This window comes from Vulpes vulpes, chromosome 8 (genome assembly GCF_048418805.1).
Source record: "Vulpes vulpes isolate BD-2025 chromosome 8, VulVul3, whole genome shotgun sequence".
Classification (NCBI taxonomy): domain Eukaryota; kingdom Metazoa; phylum Chordata; class Mammalia; order Carnivora; family Canidae; genus Vulpes; species Vulpes vulpes.
In genome coordinates, this window is record NC_132787.1 from 72,997,618 (window position 1) to 73,016,221 (window position 18,604).

The window sequence follows — 18,604 nt, forward strand, 5'->3', positions numbered from 1 at the left end:
ATGGTTATAATTGATATGGCTCTCATTTGTAAACTTCTTAGCCCATGCTTAGTCTCCTCTCAAAACCTCATTCCCATTCATGTTCCACAAACCCCAAATCCACCCTGCCACTTTGGCTCTGCTCTGGAGAACCTCCATTTTATTATTCTGGGTACAACCAAGAGTTGTTCACTGGTACTCACAAAGTTGGGTCCCCTGTTTTGGGAAAATAAATTCAGATCCCCTAAGTCTGTTAAAGCTTAATACCATCTTCTCCATAATTCAATGAGCCACATTACTATATTAAAGCCTTTGAGAAGTCCTACAGTGTTTCAGGTTAATTTGCTATATCTCAAAAGAATTTTCCCACAGGGGTATATACTGTTAGTTGGCCATCCAAAAGTCATCCCAATCCCATTCTTGACATGATAGGAAAAAAACAAATTTCCCAATCTCCCTTGTAGTGATGGATAGCTATGGGATGCAACTCTGCCCAATGGAAGATAAGGGGAAATCTGCTAAGGGATTTCTGGGAAAGGTGTTTTTCTCTTCTTAAGAGAAGAAAGGCCTGATCCTGCTCCCTGTTTTCTGCCTCTGAGTGTGGTGGAACTGCCATTCTCATGACTAGGAGACTCACAGAAACACCCACCCAGAGCCTTGACATCACTCACTAGAATAACAACAGCACTCATACCTAGATTCCTTGTAAATGATTTTCATCAATTTCAAGACATATATTTTTTCATCTCTGAAATGGGATGTGTTTTACAATTATTGTTGCCTTGACATCACTGTTACTGCCTACATATGAATGCATTTAGTTGTTATTGCCATGGCATGGACTGGACAACTTAGCTGAACTGAGTGTTCCATTCAGAAACCATTAGGAACCACCTGAAGAAGAAATGTGAGTCCAGGTTGTCTGAAACACATTCCACTGACACCTCTGGTAAGATCAAGAAAGTGACAGCATTTCGGGGATCCCTGGCTGGCGCAGCGGTTTAGCACCTGCCTTTGGCCCAGGGCGCGATCCTGGAGACTCGGGATTGAATCCCACGTCGGGCTCCCGGTGCATGGAGCCTGCTTCTCCCTCTGCCTGTGTCTCTGCCTCTCTCTCTCTCTGTGTGACTATCATAAATAAATAAATAAATAAATAAATAAATAAATAAATAAATAAATAAATAAATAAAGTGACAGCATTTCTGAGTGGGTATCAGCAGCACAGATGAAAATCCCAGAGACAATAGCTCTGTATCACCAGTGCTCTGGAAGGCAGAGAGTGATACAGCGTGGTCAAATGGCTACTGATGAGCTCCACTGCAAAGTGATTCTGAAGAGTCAGACACAGAAAGTCAAGAACTGAGGTTAGGATGACCTCAGTTTATTGCACTTATATGTTCCCTTTAATGTATGTACAAAAGTGATGCATAAAGATTCTATGTCTACACAATTCTAAAAGAGTCCTTTCAATAAGTACAAGTAAACATTCTAAGTGCAAAAGCATTATGTTCTAATTTAATTGGCAATATTTTCTTCCTTAGTGGTATAGAGGATAACAATGTATCTTAGAAACCACAGCACTTTAGATTCAATGGAATATGCTTGCACTTCCAGGGAAGTTTTCTCTGACCATCTCTGCTCCCTGACATATGCTCTCAGTACAGTCTGTATTTCTTTGTAGCACTTCACACGATTGTATTTAACTTTAATGTTGTTTGTTGGTTTGTCTTTCCCCCTGGATTGCTTGTTTTATTTACTAGTGCAGCCTTGGTGTCTGCCACTCTATCTGATATATGCTGGGGGTCAAGGAGTTGAATAAATGAACTGGTGGCCATTTCCTGAGCAATCTCTTCAGTAAAGTGCCACAACCAGAAATCCGTACCTCCTCCCCAGTGTACCGGCTAGGGGCCCAGACCTGAAGGAGTATCTTGTTGAGCAGGAACTTGAGCTCTGCCTTCAAGGAGTGTATGAGAAATGCCAGAGAGTTGAAGGGTGCCAAGGACAGAGGGTGCACATCTGAGAGGCCAGGCATACACAGGAAACTACATATGACCTAGCCTGGGAGGACGTGGGTAGGTGAAGATGGGGACCAGGTGGAAAAAGAAGTGTATTTCTTAGTCACCTGTCACTCAGAGCTGCCACTTCATTCCATGACAGAGGAGGTCTTTGCAGTTTTGTCTGCTAAGGAGATGGGAGTGTCAATTATACCATGTTAATGGACAAATGAACACATCTTTGAAAGTGCCTGCCAGAAGGTCACAGGTTTCTTTTAAATCAGCTGGACCAATGGAGGACAGGGACAGGAGTGAGACCTACTCTTCACTGCACGCTCTCTTTTGTGCTTTTAGAATTTTATACCATAAACGTATATTACCTTTAAGAAATCATTACCGTTTCATTTTTACAAACACAGCACTTTCCCAAGATCACCTTGAGGATCCCATTTTGTAAATACAGGGCTTGCATGATGCTGAAAAATGCCATCTAGATCAAAAAAGAATGACATGGAAACTATTTTAAATAATAATAATAGGGATCCCTGGGTGGCGCAGCGGTTTGGCGCCTGCCTTTGGCCCAGGGCGCGATCCTGGAGACCCGGGATCGAATCCCACATCAGGCTCCCGGTGCATGGAGCCTGCTTCTCCCTCCGCCTGTGTCTCTGCCTCTCTCTCTGTGACTATCATAAATAAATAAAAAATTAAAAAAAATAATAATAATAGGGACACCTGGGTGGCTCAGTGGTTGAACATCTGCCTTTGGCTCAGGACGTGATCCCAGGGTCCTGGGATCAAGTCCTGTATCGGGCTCCCCACAAGGAGCCTGCTTCTCCCTCTGCCTATGTTGCTGCCTCTCTCTCTGTGTCTCTCATGAATAAATAAAATCTTAAAAATAATAATAATAATAATAAACAAATGAGAAAAGAGAAGGAAGAGGCAGCATATTTAGTCACTGTCCACTCAGAGAGCCTAGTCTCAACTCTGCTATGAAGGGCCTTGACTAAGTCGCCTTGGTCTTTCTCAGCCTTGCAAATTAAAGTATTTGAACAAGATTCCCTTCCAAGTGGAAAATTCTGAGTTCAAGAATCTATGACCCTTTTCTGTGGCCCATTATCTGGCTCTGACTACAATACCAAAATAAGGGTTTCTAGAATTATTTGAAAATCTCTAGAATAAATGTTGGGTCTCCCATGGTAACTCTGACGGAGTAGTTTCCAGCATGTGTGTGTGTGTTTAAATTCCTGCATTGATGTCCTCCCCAGCCAACACTCAGCTTGGAATGTGAGACATAAGAAAAGCTAAAAATGCTGGGGCCCTTTCATGAACCAAGGTCAGCCTACTTCAGGTACATCTGAGCCAGTCCCTGGGCCTGTCATACCACATGTCAGTACCATTCTTACCAGCCCACCTCTGGAAGACCCTCTCCATAGCCTATCATCATGGCATTGGAAAGGGAGATATACTCGGCCTTCCATGACAACAAATCTCTTACTTATAATCTGTTGTACTCTTTAGCTCTTCATTCCCTATGCTGTGATAAGTATGTCTGTCTAGTTTTGTTATTGTTGCTTGTTTATATGTTATTTAACAAACCCACCTCGCTGCTTTCTGTATACATCAACACAACATGTCCTGGTGGTTCTTCCAGGGGTGCTCCTAGAAGCCCCAGAAATCCCACAGAAGTGCCTTGGAACAAGGGAGGGTAATCCATTTCTGATTATTTAATCCTTTTTTTTTCTAGCTAAAACTCAGAAAATTAGACTTCAAGAAATAAGCTGTATCACTGACCTATCAATCTGAGATCTTTAATTTCTCCCTCAACTGGTAAGAAATGAGAAAGCCACTCAGCCAACACACACCAAATTCTGTATGTTTTGATGTTTTTCTTTTCTAAAATTATTACTTTGTTTAAGTAAACTCTATCCCTAACGTGGTGGGGCTCAAACTCTCGACTCTGAGATCAAGAGTTACATGCTCTACTGACTGAGCCAGCCAAGTACTCCTTTTGATGTTTTTCTTAGGGGCGGGGGTATGTTCTTGGAAAATCCAGACCTTTAATAATCTGGTATTCCAAACAAAACAATTTACCACTAATAGGATGCCTGCCATTAGGGCCCACAGAGCCCAGATTCAGCATAGCAGCTAAGCTTGGCTGCAAGCCCTTGATGAGGTCCTCTTTTCCAGAGGAACACACCAAGTCACAGGGGAAGGCTCCAGCAGAGCCTTCCCAGGTACCGAATGCCTATAACTAATGACAAAGAGAATAAAGACAGCAGGTTTTAGTGAGTCAAGCAATTGATAACAAAGCCACCAGCATAACCACATTTCCCACTGGTAATTCAAAAAGAGTTAATGCTTCCTTCTAGAAGGGTACCCACTCGCTAACAAAGTTAACCTCTATAGCTACACATGCTCCACATCAATGGCAAGCAGGATAATAATCATGCTGGATAAAGATGAGGGGCCTTGATTTTGACATAACATTAAATTAACAAACAAAGAAGAAAGAAAGACGATTTCTCCCAAAACAGCATCAATCATCAAATTCAACTCATTCTCCAGGCATTAAACAAAGAAAAACTCAAGTAAGTTAATCACATGTTAGATGCTACCGAATTAACACAAAAAAGAGGCTCTGGAAGGACACTGAAGTGGGACTGGCTCTGGGATTAACACACACGTACACACACAGGTGTCGGTAGGAGAAACACCTGGTTCGGATCCAGACCACAGGCTGGTGGGCAGAGATGGGGGCTGGCCTCTCTACCCGACTGGATCAGTTTGGAGTTAGTCACACCTCTCAGTGGGGTTACCTGCCCTTCTCTGAGGTCCAAAGAGGAGACAAAATGAAAGAGTCGAGCCACCTGACAAAGGGGAAAAGAAAAAAAAAAGCCATGGGCACCAAGCCTATAAAACAGGGTTGAAGGGAGCCATGCTGTCTTTACCTAGGACACTCCTCACTCACTTGCTCACTCACTCACTCCTTTCTTCCTTCCTCCATTCGCAGTGGGTGCAGAGGGAGTGTTTACAAAGCTCTGTGTGAAGCCTCACAGGGGAACAAAGATGAATATGAAACACGATACCCAATTCCTACTCCCAAGGAGCTCACAGTCAGCGGCATCTGGACACAAATGCACACAAGGCAGCAAATGACAAAGATGACACAACGTGGGGCTGATCTTCAGAGGAGGGAGAGACGTCAGCCAGCTGCCCTCTCATCTGGGGGAGGTATCATGCAAGAGCTCAAACTTGAGTGAAGCCAGGGCTGCATCATCAAATAGAAAAGGGAAAATACTGTGGCTTGGCCTTCTGAGTCAAGCCTGCACCCTGGGGATAGGGTTTCGGGGTCACCAGGAAGGACTCTCCACACACAGCTGTCGTCTCTGTCCTCTTATGTAGAAGTCCACCACCGAGTCCCAGATGTGAAACTTTGCCCCTTGTCCAAGCTTTCTCCGTGGAGAGCAAAGGCCCTGTGGGGAGGTTAATATGGTAGGGAATCCATCTTCCTGGGTGGGGAGGGACGTTGCTAACAGACTGTGAGAGGGAGAAAGGACTAGGGTGGGGGGGCAGGCATCCACAAGACAGATTTGTTTTGCTGTTAGTGAGCAGTGGAGCTACAGTTATATTTGCAAATATGCCCCCATTATCACATGTGATGAAGCTTTAAAGGAACTAGATCTTACGGTAACATGTATTTGTGATGCATACTCCTTCAACTTAGTGTGTACCACATCCTGCATTTATGTGTTGGCCCAGCCTTGCCTCAGGGCAAAGAAGGAACCTGCCTTGGTGCCCTGTGCTGGCTGCCTTTTGCATATTAATGCACTTTCTTAATTCCAAGGGACATCTGATGTAAAATGGTCACAAGAGCAAGCAGACAACCTTAGAAGTACCTGGGGCTGTGACTGGCCCTAAAATTCTCTGAAGCAGACAATCATCTCTCAGGTACTAGGCCTGGCTTCTCAGGGCCTGGTGATGTAACCCAAGCACATAATGGTCAGGAAGTGTCAAGTGTCAGCCCAGCATGGGGTGATGGTGGTTTGGGGAGAGGGCCTGGGGTTGCTTGGAGTGATGCAGGGTACACAGGACTGGGAACCAGCAAGTTCACTCTGAACCCAACTTGACAACTAACAGCTGCATAACCCTGGGTGAGCCACTCAACTTCTGGGTCTCAGTGTCCACTCCTGTGAAGTAAGGGGTTACAAAGACGGCTTCTAAGGCTCCTGCCTGCTCTGGGACCCACAAGTTTGACATTCCTTCTCTCTTGGGGGAGGGCAGGTGCTCACAGTTACAAGCTGACCCCAGGGATCCACCCACCCAGGGGCTGAAAAGGAGGAGGAAACAACTGTATGGAAAGTCAGGCAGAGAGCAATGAGGGACCTGAACCTGAGGGCTGGAGGGTGGCCTTCCCAGGGAGACCCAGTACAGGCAAAGCGGACTGGGACCAGAGCACAGGCAGCACTAGGTACTGTCCTCACACTACCACATCACAGAGAAAAGAAGAGAAGAGAGTCTAGATCCACGTGAGAGGGAAACTCAGCTTCCTATCCGGAAGAGTCTGAACTGTAAATAGCTTCCCAAAGTCAGCATCTGGCATTTCTTTTATTCTGCTCAACAGAATAATGATCAGCCTCAGAGATCAAACCAACATACAGGAGAAGTGAGTAATAGGCAACCTTTATTAAGCATTTAGTATGACTTCTGCATTCTGTGTAGTCTTTAGGTACACCATCTCATGAGTGTTTTGTGACAGGCACTATGGTCATGTCCACTTTGCAGGTGAAGAAGCTGAAGTTCACAGGGGTGCAGCAGTTAAGTGTGGGAGCCGTTTTTTTTTTAAATGGAGATTATTTATATATTTTTTATTTATGAGAGAGAGAGAGAGAGGGAGAGACACAGGCAGAGGGAGAAGCAAGCTCCATGCTGGGAGCCCCACACGGGACTTGATCCCAGGACTCCAGGATCGTGCCCTGGGCCAAAGGCAGGCGCTAAACTGCTGAGCCACCCATGGATCCCCAGAGCTGGGGTTTTTAATCTACCTCTGCTTACCTCCAAAGCCCACCTGTGATGCTAAATGTTGCTCTATTAGCTGACACAGCTAAAAATATGCACGGCAGTCCTTCATTCCTTTAATATTGACTGAGCACCTACTAGGGATGCAGATAAGACATGAAATATAACGATCACAGCAGACTGCCATGTGGGACCCAAGAAGCAGGAGAACAGTTCCACCTGGAATCAGAAGAGGTTTCCATGGAGAAGGTGGCATTTGACATTGAAAGGTGGACAGGATTTCAAACAGGTGGCAACAGGGGCAGATGAAGGACCAACAGAAGCTGAGGCAGGAAAAGAGAAAAGTCTAGAAATAGCACACAGAGTTGCTATTTCTAGAACAGCACAGAAGGTGGTGCTGTGACTGTAGTACAAGAAGAGCCAGAAAGGTAAGGAGAGACAAGACAAGGCTGAAAAGCTGGGACACAGCTCAAACTGGATGAGAGAGGAGCAGTGAATACATGAGTGGCTACTGCACTAGTCCTAGCTGAAAGGAAGGGGGTGGGGAAGAAGGCCTGGAAAAAGGGAAAGAATGTCAAATGGGCACAACTTGAAGAGTAAGCAAGAAGAGGAAGAACCTCAAAGATGACTGAGATCTGATGCCTGGAGGCCTGAGGGGGTGAATGGTGATTTCATTGTCATCAGACAGATGGGACACAAGACGAGGGGCAGATTCAGAGTTAGGAAACATTAACTGTACCAAGGAAACAAGAGGAGGAGAAGTTCAGTGGAAGGCAGAGAAGCCGATCTGAGAACCAGGGCATCAGAGGACAGCTGAAGGTGAAGGAAAGGATGAAATGATCCTGGGAAGGAAAGGGGAATGAGGTGGGGCTCTGGAGAAATTCCACCCAACACTGCAGGGAGGGTGGTGGGTGAGGGGAGAAGGAAGGGAGCAAGCAGGAGAGGAGAGTAAGGGAGGAGGAGGTGACCAAGAAGGTGCCACATTGCCACAGCCAAGAAACAGCTCTTTCTGCTCACAGGTAATCTTAAAAAATGCCTTCTCAAACCTCCTAGGTTCCACCAGGCTCCTTTCAGAGACCAGGTAAGCAGGTGGGCTTCTCTCTTCTCACTTAGACCCTTGATGCATCCAGCTACATATAACCTCCACAGGTAAACTTGGAACAGAAGGGGCAAGAGACATCTGCGTGAGCTCCCAGTTCTTCTTTATCGGCTGACTGGTGGCTCTGCAGCTTGTTTGTTTTCCTCTGCCTAAACATCTACCAGGTGCACAGAGGTGAGGTAGCTGTCCTGGTAGAAACACAGGAGAAAAGGAATCCAGAAAGATGGAGTGTTGCAGACAAAGGTGAACATGGCAGACCTGCACTGGCAGGAAGTCTTGGGTGATTCTGCATCAACAAGTTGCAGAAAGCTTAGCTTGGGTGCAAGTCGATTTGTTTGGGAGACGTAGAGGGTAGGCAATACTTCCAAACTTTTTCAGCAGGTTGTCCATAATAGTTTAGATAATCTTGGTGTGTAAAACTGTTTGCTGTAGTGAATTCTAAATATTAATTTTATGTCACACGCTCCTTGGCTAAAATGGAAGAAAGAAGGCTAACTTCACCTAACCTAGCACAATGGTTGGTTAATGTTCCTCAGCTACTTGGATGGAGGAGACATGAGGTGTGACTGTGAAGTGAGACACAGGGACGTGGAAGGGAAAGCAGTCTTTTCTTCTTCCTTAGAAATACTTTCTGAGCATGAGTCCATACAGGGAAGTTTTATAAAAGGGAAATTAATACCTTCCCTCTGATGAATTATAAACACATTGTTTACAACTAATCAGTACACAATAGGCAGCTAGAAAAACAACAAACCAAAGGCAAAGGCAAACAACTCCAGTCTGGCCAGAAGCCCCAAGTCACTAGTCTTACAAACTTCTGGGAATGAGCTTCTGATTCCAAAAATAGTTTCACAGTGGTTTGAAAGCAGAATTTATTTCAAGCAAGAAGTTTAGATAAAGCAGTGATGGATAAAAGATAAAGATAAGGAATTAAAGACAGAGGAATTTTTTAAAAACTATGCAAACTGTTTTGTAGAGTTTTATTTTTAAGGCAAAATTGAGTGAGAATTTAAATAATGAGTGGGAAAACACCAGGATTTGTCTCTCTGTGGCTTGTTCCCAGCTGTTAAAATGCTAGGGCTATAACCAAGGTTTGGCTATACTCTGGTGGGTGCTGACCACACCATAAGATAGAGTGCCTGAGTTTTGACTGGCAAATTGGGGAAATGGAGTCATGGTGTGAAAGTGGGGCTGGACCAGGGAAGAAGATGGAGAAAAGAAAGCGACACCATGGGTAACACTATAAGCTGCATTTCTATTTCCCTATTTTTGCTGATCAACCTCGCATACAGAGGCCCCAAAGTGCTGAGTGGGTAAAGGAGGGGTCCTGTCAAAGCTAGGGCACTGCAGGTGAAGGGGTGAAAATAAGGCAAAGATAACCCAAGAGGTTTCAGAGAGGACTTGGGCAGTGCTGCCAAAAAAAAAAAAAAAAAAACCTCTGTGATGTTGGAAATGTTCTGTATCTGTGCTAGCCACCTGCTATACTATGGCTGCTGAGTACTGGAAATGCAACTGGTATGACTGAGGAACTGAATTTTACACTAACTTACTTTTAACCAATTCATATAAATAACCACTTGAACAGAGCAGGACTAGAGAATCAAAAAAGTTTATTCTTCGGATCAATCAACAAGGTTTGATGAGTAGCTATGAGTGTAGAATACTAAACAAGTAGGTATTGTTAGGTTCTTTATTCTGTGTTTTTTTTTTTTCTAAGCAAGAAACAAAGGAAAAGAATCTAGAGACCCTCACCTCCAGAAGCTAACAATATAATAGGAAATATTAGATTTGAGGGAGAAAAGCCCATACACAATCTGGGGCAGAAGAATCCCAAATCCATAGAATGCCAACACTACTTGGAGCAGTGTATTAACCAGATGACTTTACCAATAATATTGGTTCCAGTGGAACTGTTCTAGGGATAGGATCTCTAGAGGGAGTAAAATAACATTATTTTCCAAATTATGAGACAAGTAAAAAGGTTGGTTTACCAGGCCTAAGAACTGGGCAGGTGGAAGAGACCTAATACATGCTTCCAAGCTCAAGAGCCATAGGGTGCCATGGACACTTCAGTTTTCAAACTTTTGATCAATTGTTTTTCTCACATGGTTTCTTTTGTGTGAGGATGTGCTTCACTTATTCTAGAGCATTATTTTTAAAAAGAGAGACTTCCAATTCTAGTCTTCAAAAAACTTTCCCGCTAGGTGGAATTACTGGCTAGGAAACATCCAATATCCAGGCGCAGAGCCAACTCGGAGACAAGGGACATTTAGACAGATGGTCCTAGAGAAGGGTGTCCTCAGGAAGGAGACAGAGCAGTTTTCATAGAAAGAAAAGATGCATCGACACTTCCAGAGAGAAGGATTAGACCTTGGGGAAAAGTGGGAGTGGGATGGAGGTTAGTAGGCCTGGGGAGGAATTTCCCATGTGTAATTGTGTTGTTTTTGTTTCTCTAGTTCTAAGATAAAACAACGTTAACATTAATAACAACTTACATTGGTACAATATGGCGCACAAAGTTTCTTCACTTTTCTTGATGATGCAAAAATCCTGCAAACCTTCAATTTTGGTTGTTGTTTTTTTGTTTTGTGTTGTTTTTAGGGACAGGGCTCAGGACTCAATATTACAAGAAAATAAAGGATTAACTCAAAGTGTGGCTGCATTAGGTTGTACACCTGAAACTAACATAATTTTACATGTCGATTATACTTCAATAAAAAAAAAGAAAAGAAAAAATATAACCAAGAGATCTCTTAAATTCTATACTTCCCTTCTGGGAGGCTTTAAAGGATGGAAAAAAGAACAGAAGACAGGGGAGCAGTGACCCCTCATCCAAGCACCTGACCCCTAATATGTCTGAAGTAAGAGATAGTCTCTCAGTTGCCTCACACTCTCTTGTGGGTCCATTTAGCTAAATGCAGTAGATATTTAGAGTTAGAACCAATTTGTGAGTTGAGGGTGTTTTTTGGGAGGAGAGAGGCAAGGTACAAGAGTTGTAAAATGGAGCTATGAGTAGGGTGATCCTAATTCCTGGTTTGCTTGGGACAGGCCTCATACCTATTCCTGGTATAATTATTCCAGCACCCCTTTCACTCTCAGATGTTCTGGTTTGGACATTAAAGTATAGTCATGGGGGATTTGCCAGGATGCTGGGTTTTTTTCCCCCCTACAAAACTGCTCTATTCCCCCGGGGGAATCACCAAGGTTGTTCAGGGCTCGGCTGGGTGCAGTGCACTGTGCTAGGTTCTTTGGAGCATTACAGAGAGGGAGAAAAATTTGTATTCCCACCGTAGTATTCCCCAACTGGCATGAAGTTTTAAGGAAATGAAACACACACACACACCTCACTTTCTCATTCTCAAGGTTAATGCTTCTAAGAAGCTAAGTCTGCATCCCAGGAATGTAAGTGAAGTGCTCTAACCCTAATCACCTGGGCACTTCTGGTTCTGGATGGGGCCTGAGGCAATGACCTGTACAGAGCTGGCTGCTTAAGAATCATCTGGAGAACTTGTTAAAAATAGAGATTGGGCCTACTGCCTGAGATTCTGAATCAGCACATCTGAGAATCTATTAAAAAATGAAAACAAAGCTTCCCAGGTGGTTTGGACATGAAAGCCAGATTTGGACTCACTGGTGAGTCATTATCCCTTGACCCCTGCCTGAAGTGATCTGCTGTTGCTGTGGAAACCACTGATTTACCCCTCAGCCAGACTGGATTTTACTTCTTCCTTTTTTTTTTTTTTTTTTTTTTAATACACATCTGTTTCAAAAATAGAGGGCATTATTTTTGGAAGAGAAGCTGTGTTTCTCTCTCAAGATATTTATATCAAGAGAGGGAAAGCAAAGCCCCCAAAAGGCAAAAAGTTTTCTCATTTGAAACCAGATTCAACAGGAAGCGGGCACCCCTCACTATTGTAGCACAACTAGAAAGAACTAATGAGCGGTTATTTCCTGAGGCAAAGTTTCAGACTGTCTAGAGCTTCCTTCATGTTTGGTTGTTGTAGGGTGCCTGGCTAGAGGCCTAGGCTCACAGGCTTCCCCGGGTGGTCTGAGGGGCTGGCGGTGGCTGGCCAAGATGGTATCAAGACTCTGGAGGCTCCAGCTTGAGGCAGACCTGGAAAAGGATGGCCCTAAAGAATTACTGTCAGAATAACATTTACACACATGCTGCTGTATGGCCAGGAGACCCACACTGAGCCACCCTGATATATACCCATCTTCCTTCAGGCTTCAGAAGCAGAGGAGATGGGGTAGAGAGAGGGGCAGAGAGGAGGTTTCTGTAGCTCTATGTTGCAAACTTCACCTGATGAATTAACAATTTAGCAAGTTTGAGTTCTCCTATCTTTCACCTTAAAAATAAAAGCACAAAATGGTTACATCTCAAATAAAAGGATCTTGATATTCACTGCTCTTTGTAAATCCTGATACATCTCCTTGGGATACCAAAGTGGAATGTCTCCTCTAAAGATACTCACTGGGATCTATCATTTTGCCAGCAGCTATTGGACTAAGGCGGACACCTCATTACAGTTCTGTATTATAGAAGGAGCTGGTCCTTCTATAATATGATTAGGAATCATTCCCTTTTGGTTTTCCTTCTCTCTCTCCCAGCCTTTGTATGTAGAACTCCTTGACTTCTGGTGGACAGTACTTTTCAAACAAACACTCAGCCCCAAGTGGTAAGTCTTTCTTCCAGAAATGCTCCTAATGTGCTTCTCTTGGTTCAGGACACAGAAACTCAGCTCGGTCCCCTGACCTAGCTGGCTGTGAACATGCTCCATCCCACCAACCACTCAGAGCTCATGGAGCACCAAGGTCAGTATCCTCTTCCAAAGCCTTTCACAACTCTGCCTCCCTTGCCCTCAGTCATCACCTAGGGACATAAGGCTTCCCTTTGATCATACAACTCACCTCCCAGACAGTTTATCTGCCCAAACATTGGCATAACTGCCTCTCCTCCACCCCTTGCTGAATATAGACCCCTCCTCTACATTTGGGCTGAGGGCAAAGGATGTAAGCAGGAAACACAATTTACTGTTTTTTGCTGAATTTACTCCAGGGGGAAATACTACCAATTTAATATTTCAGGGCTGAGCACATAATGAGAAACTGAAGCAATAAGGTGAATGTGATGTGAGAAGAAGCTAGGAAGGACTACAGAGGACGTGAATGGGGCTGGATGGAAAAGAGAAGGAAGTGATGTCTACATCACCATGTCCTGCACGACCAGTGTTTACTTCAAACCTCCTCCAGGTCTCGTTGCCACTGCTATACACATCCTCCTCCTCCGTGTCTGAACCACTCACCTCTTCTGGTACCCTGGGTTCCCCCACCCGGGTCTGCTGGACCACATGAGCGTGGGGCCACCCACTCACTCAGGTAGTCTCCCCACCTGATTATTTTGAGTTCTGGTGTCTTTCCCAGTGCACCCTGGGAAATTGCAGAGAAGAGCAATTCTTTCTCCCTTTTCTTTCCTCTTTCTCCCAAGTTTAAGCTTCAAGTAATTCAGAGGTTCTTAATCTGGGATATATAATGAGTTTCAGGAGCTCTGGGAACCTTTTAAATATTGCACACATTGTTTGTGCATATATGCATGTGTGTGCATGTGCACGATTTCCTGGGGGCAAGAGTCACCAATTTCTCCATCCAATTTTCAAAGGGAACCTCCCCCAAATGAGGAACCCCTGACTGGTCCTGAGACTGTCCTGTGCTAGTTGCATGGGTGACGAAGAAGCAGGGCAGGCTGAAGGGGAGATGCTCAAGTGGCTGTGGTGCTCAGGGTCCCGAACAGTACCTTGGAAGCAGCCATCACTGCTGCCGTGGCTGCCACATTCAAGCCCCGCTTCCCGAAGTGCACAAGGGCATCGTAACTTCGGTCTTTTGCTTGGACCAGGCAATCATCGATTTCCTGTTGAAGGTAAAACAGAGACACACTGAGTTGGAAGGCTCAAATAAATCTCTGTTCTTTCTCCCTCCAGAGCACTGGGCTTGGCAGCTTGCCCAATCATGGATTCTCACTGGGACTGAAAAGTCATAGGCACTTTGGGGGGTGTGTTTGAGGGGAAGGTAGCCAGGAGGAGGGGAAAAAACAGAAGAGATAGACGGAAGTGAAAGAGGAATTTTGAAAAAACAGCAACTTACTGATCCAAGAAGGTTTTTCCGAGCAATACCCTAGGATTGTTCCTAAAGTCCTCTAGCCTTCCAGGAAGGCTCCAAGGGTCCTGAATGTGGACCATCCTGCCATTCTACACACAGCCACTCTATAAGACAATGAAGGAACTGAAGGGGGAGAGAATGCCAAGAATGGAACATCTAACCTCAGACCTCAGACTGGCTGTCAGGTCTCGGCAAGTGTTTAGCCTTCTGCAAAATGAGGACTGTGACAGTACTTAACTCATGGAGCACAGTGAGGATTACATGAGATCATTCCAGTAAAGCATCTAACACAGTGGCTAGTTTCAATAAGTGAGAACCACTGCCACCTTCTTATCTCAAAGGGGTCAGGTCCTTGCAGCTCTGAAATTCTTCTATTCTGTAGCTTTTTCATACTATATCCAAATACCTCCCCATGTAGGTATCAAGCGGGAGAAATGAGGACACAGAAAGAGATGAGTGCTATTTTTGTTGATAAGGAAGATCATTTTACAGATAATGAAATAAAAGCAAAATGAGAAGTCATCCAGAATCATCTCCAGGGTCAGGGGAAGGTTGGAAAGAGGGTTGAAGTCTCCCCCCCAGGGACAAAAATAGTGGTTTACTTCAAATTTGCATCAACTCTGGCTTATTTTTTCATTTGTCTGATTTGGTTTGTTTTGTTGTCACCATTTTAGGAACAGCTGTTTTGGGGTGTCTGGGTGGCTCAGTTGGTAAAGGATCTGCCTTTGGCTCAGGTCATGATCCCAGGGTCCTGGAATCAAGTCCCACATCAGGCTCCCTGATCAGTAGGGAGTCTGCTTCTCCCTCTCCCTCTGCCGCTCCCCCTGTTCATGTTCTCTCTCTCTCTCTTTTAAAGAATAGCTGTTTTGTACATCATAGTAGCTCATTTCAGAGTTTAGTAATACAATGACACTTGGTCTTGGTCTCATTTGAAGTTCGGCATATCAGTGCATTTCCTTTTTGAGGAATCAAGTGGGACAGTCGACTCCCGTGCATTCCTTGTTTAAGGCTTCCACAGGAAGTCACCACACTAAGTTTTCATTGTGACCCGTGACTGACTCTGGTGGGATTCTTGGCAGCTCTTAAGAGCCAGTCTCCTTCACTTCAATGGAAATGACACTGATGGCTTCAGGGTAAACCCAGCATCTGGAGAAAGGTAAGTGCAAAGAGTAGGGATGTGACAACCAGGGCAAGAGAGAGATCCCATTCCTCAAAATCCACCCTTCTGAGACAGCCAGTGCTGTATCCTAGTTCCTAAAAGAGTTCTCGGAAATGTCTGTAGTAATCTGCTCATCCAATTAATACCTTCCCCTAAAGACTCCCCCTAGAAGTCCTAAGTACTCAACTTTCAGAAACAATAGAAATTTATATAAAAAGCCACCTCTGGTGCTCCTATTTTGTTAAGTGTTCATATCCCAATCAGTTTAGAAGATCATGTAATCTGATTAATGGATTATATAATTTTGGACTCAATAATCCCACTTTTGGCAATTTAAGACAATAAGTCAAAAAAGAAGAAATGAATTTCTATGTACTGTGGTGTTCATGAATCACTATGAAGATCAAGTACAAATGGGTTATGTGCACACATGCTGAAGATCTTAGAATTTAAATATTGTGTTTATGTTAAGTATTTTTTTGGTATTGAGGGTTTTTTTTGGTATACTTAGGATTTTATTTCAAAGAAAGGTTTAAATAGACTGGTATGCATATAGAAAAGAAGTTATCAAAACAAATCAGTAAGACAGAGGTAATGCATTTATTATTGTACAAAATCTTAAAAAAAACCCAATAGAACAATCTATTGAAAGTAAATACAGCAAATTAAGTTCAGCGGAGATGTTAAACAAAAAATCATTTTATACAGTTCTATTATCTTATAAGCAGCTTACAATTAAAATTATTTTCAAGAGATGTAATCCTTACTTGAATGCTTAGTTATTGCTGACCCTTTCCTGTGATTTTTCCCATCAATGACATGAGACAAATCTATTATTTTCATTGCAAAGATGTTTGGGAAGTACTTTGAAGCAAAATAAACACAAAAGGTAAATAGTAGGAAACAAATTATTATGACTACTCTCATTAGTACTTATCAACTGATAAGTACCAAAATAGCAGGGATTCCACTGGTAGGCATGTATTTATCACCGAACACTGCACAAGAGATGTCATATCTTCCAGTGTCTATCTGTAGCTATCTGGGTACAAGTTCAAGTCATTTAATCACTTTATGCTTCCACTTTCCTATGTTAAGTTTTAAAAGTATTTTTTAATAGTCTATGAAAAAAACCCATTATCTATAAAAGGACAGGGGCTGAGCAGGACAAAAGGAAGAAAATTCAGTTTGGCGAGTTGAATTATGAGTGAATCTTTTGTTGCCTTTGTTTCAATTTATGGAAATGTTTTTCAATAAGTAATGATACATAATATCTTCTTGAGGATTTCACCACTATTCCTAAACATGTCAGAAAAATAGATTAAAAAAAAAGATTAGAAGGAACAAATTGTTGGAGCCAGATAAGAGACGATCTAAGGTCTCCTACAATAAAACACTCTGTCTTTTTTACTTACTGCTTTTTAGATTTTTTACTTGCTAGGAGTCAAAGGCTGAGCAGCATAAATTACCTTTTCTTTTGAAGACAGTGTGGGATGTACAAACTTCCTGTATAGGAGGCTGGAGCCTTTTGTGTAGGGAGACAGCAGCCAGGCTACAAACGCTATTTTTAGTTCATAATAGAATGGAAACCTGGAGAGAGATGAGAAAATACACATTCTGTTAGGGTCTCAGCAACACTGCCCGGGGCCTATGAAGGATGAGACCCAGCAACACAGACACCTCCCCTGCCTGCACATGGCTGCAGGCCCCAGGATCCCTCCTCTTTCCACCCATGGTGTATGTGTACACTTGTAAACACAGAGCAAAACCCCAGGGCCTCCTTTTTTCTTCTTCTTCTTCTTTTCAGATTTTATTTTTTTAAGTAATCTTTACACCCAACATAGGGCTTGAAATCACATTCCCAAGATCAAGAGTCATATGCTTTACAGACTGAGCCAGCTAGGGGCACCCCCTACAAGGCTTCTTTTGAAAGCTGGGATGCCTGGGTGGTTCAGTGGTTGAGCTTCTGCCTTCTGCTCAGGGTGTGATCCTGGAGTCCCGGGATCAAGTCCCACATCGGGCTCCCTGCATAGAGCCTGCTTCTCCTTCTGCCTGTGTCTCTGCCTCTCTCTCTCTTTCTCTCATGAGTAAATAAATAAAATCTTAAAAAAAATTAAAAAAAGAAAGTTGGTTCTTATTTTCTTTTTTTTTGTCAAAGCAAGCCAGGAATCCAGGTTCTCTTCAGCAATCACCCTACTGCCATGCCTAGCAGCCTCTGGGTCTTCCTACAGGGTTTTATTTTTTTAGGTTGGAGCCAGGGCTCCAGCCACAGCTGGTGGGTTCAGAAAGCCATATCCCTCTGTGCCCTACATTCAGTCGCTTATTTTTCACTGGCAGCCGCGAAGGCATGAACCACTAGAGGATTTGTAACAGGGAGAAGCTGACAAAGAATCTCCAGATTGAGAATAAAAAGCCTCCCCTGCTTGGCTGCCTTTTTGGCCCCAGAAGAGTCAAGGACAGGAGCCAAACTCTAGCCAGCAAAGAGGATGCTACTCACCCTAATCAATTCTATGGCAGGTGAACAGAGGATGATCTTTTTGTTGTCAAAAGAAGAGTTCAGGGTACAGGTAACATATAATTCTGGAGTTGGGGGCAGCCCGGGTGGCTCAACAGTTTAGCGCCACCTTCGGCCCAGGGCCTGATCCTGGAGACCAGGGATCCAGTCCCACGTCAGGCTCCCTGCATGGAGCCTACTTCTCCCTCTGCCTGTGTCTTTGCCTGTGTCTCTGCCTCTCTTTCTCTCTCTGTCTCTCATGAATGAATAAATAAAATTAAAAAAAAATCTGGAGTCGGAAATCCTGCACACTGTCCATTTAGTCATCACATATACATTTACCAGCACCAAGATGTGTCAGTGGTGAACAAAGCAAACCTGATCCTTGCTCTCTTGGAGCTTTCACTCTAGTGGGTAACAGATAAGGACTATCTTGCATCCTTGGAACTGATGGCTCAGTCACGAAAACAGAGATTGATCAAATAATCACAAATGATTCAGAACAGTAACCTGAGACAAATGCCATAATGGGCCTCTGTCGTGGTGCCTTTGTATGAATAAGAAAAAGTCAGCCCCTTCAACTGGATGCAGTCCTGCAGGTCCACAACTAGTGAACAGGGCTTCATTTGAATTTTAGCCCTACTTACCATCCTGGCCAGATATCTTGTGCTAGATACAACCTGTGGAACAATATTTGGCTGTCCTGA

The 18,604-nt window shown here is 43.7% G+C and overlaps 1 protein-coding gene across 6 annotated transcripts in view; it reads right to left on the reverse strand.

The window, feature by feature from the left end:
- Positions 1-18,604, reverse strand: part of REEP1 (receptor accessory protein 1) — a 100,956-nt gene that overhangs the window by 17,644 nt on the left and 64,708 nt on the right. For all 6 annotated transcript variants that reach the window (XR_012003134.1, XM_072767110.1, XM_072767107.1 and 3 more), the window contains exons 4-5: positions 16,873-16,993; positions 13,883-13,996 (exon numbers count right to left, since the gene is read on the reverse strand). Coding sequence is in view for 5 of the 6 variants with exons in the window: in XM_072767110.1 (XP_072623211.1) it covers positions 13,883-13,996; positions 16,873-16,993 (235 nt within the window). In the remaining variant the exon portion in view is untranslated. The remainder of the gene's footprint in view (positions 1-13,882; positions 13,997-16,872; positions 16,994-18,604) is intronic.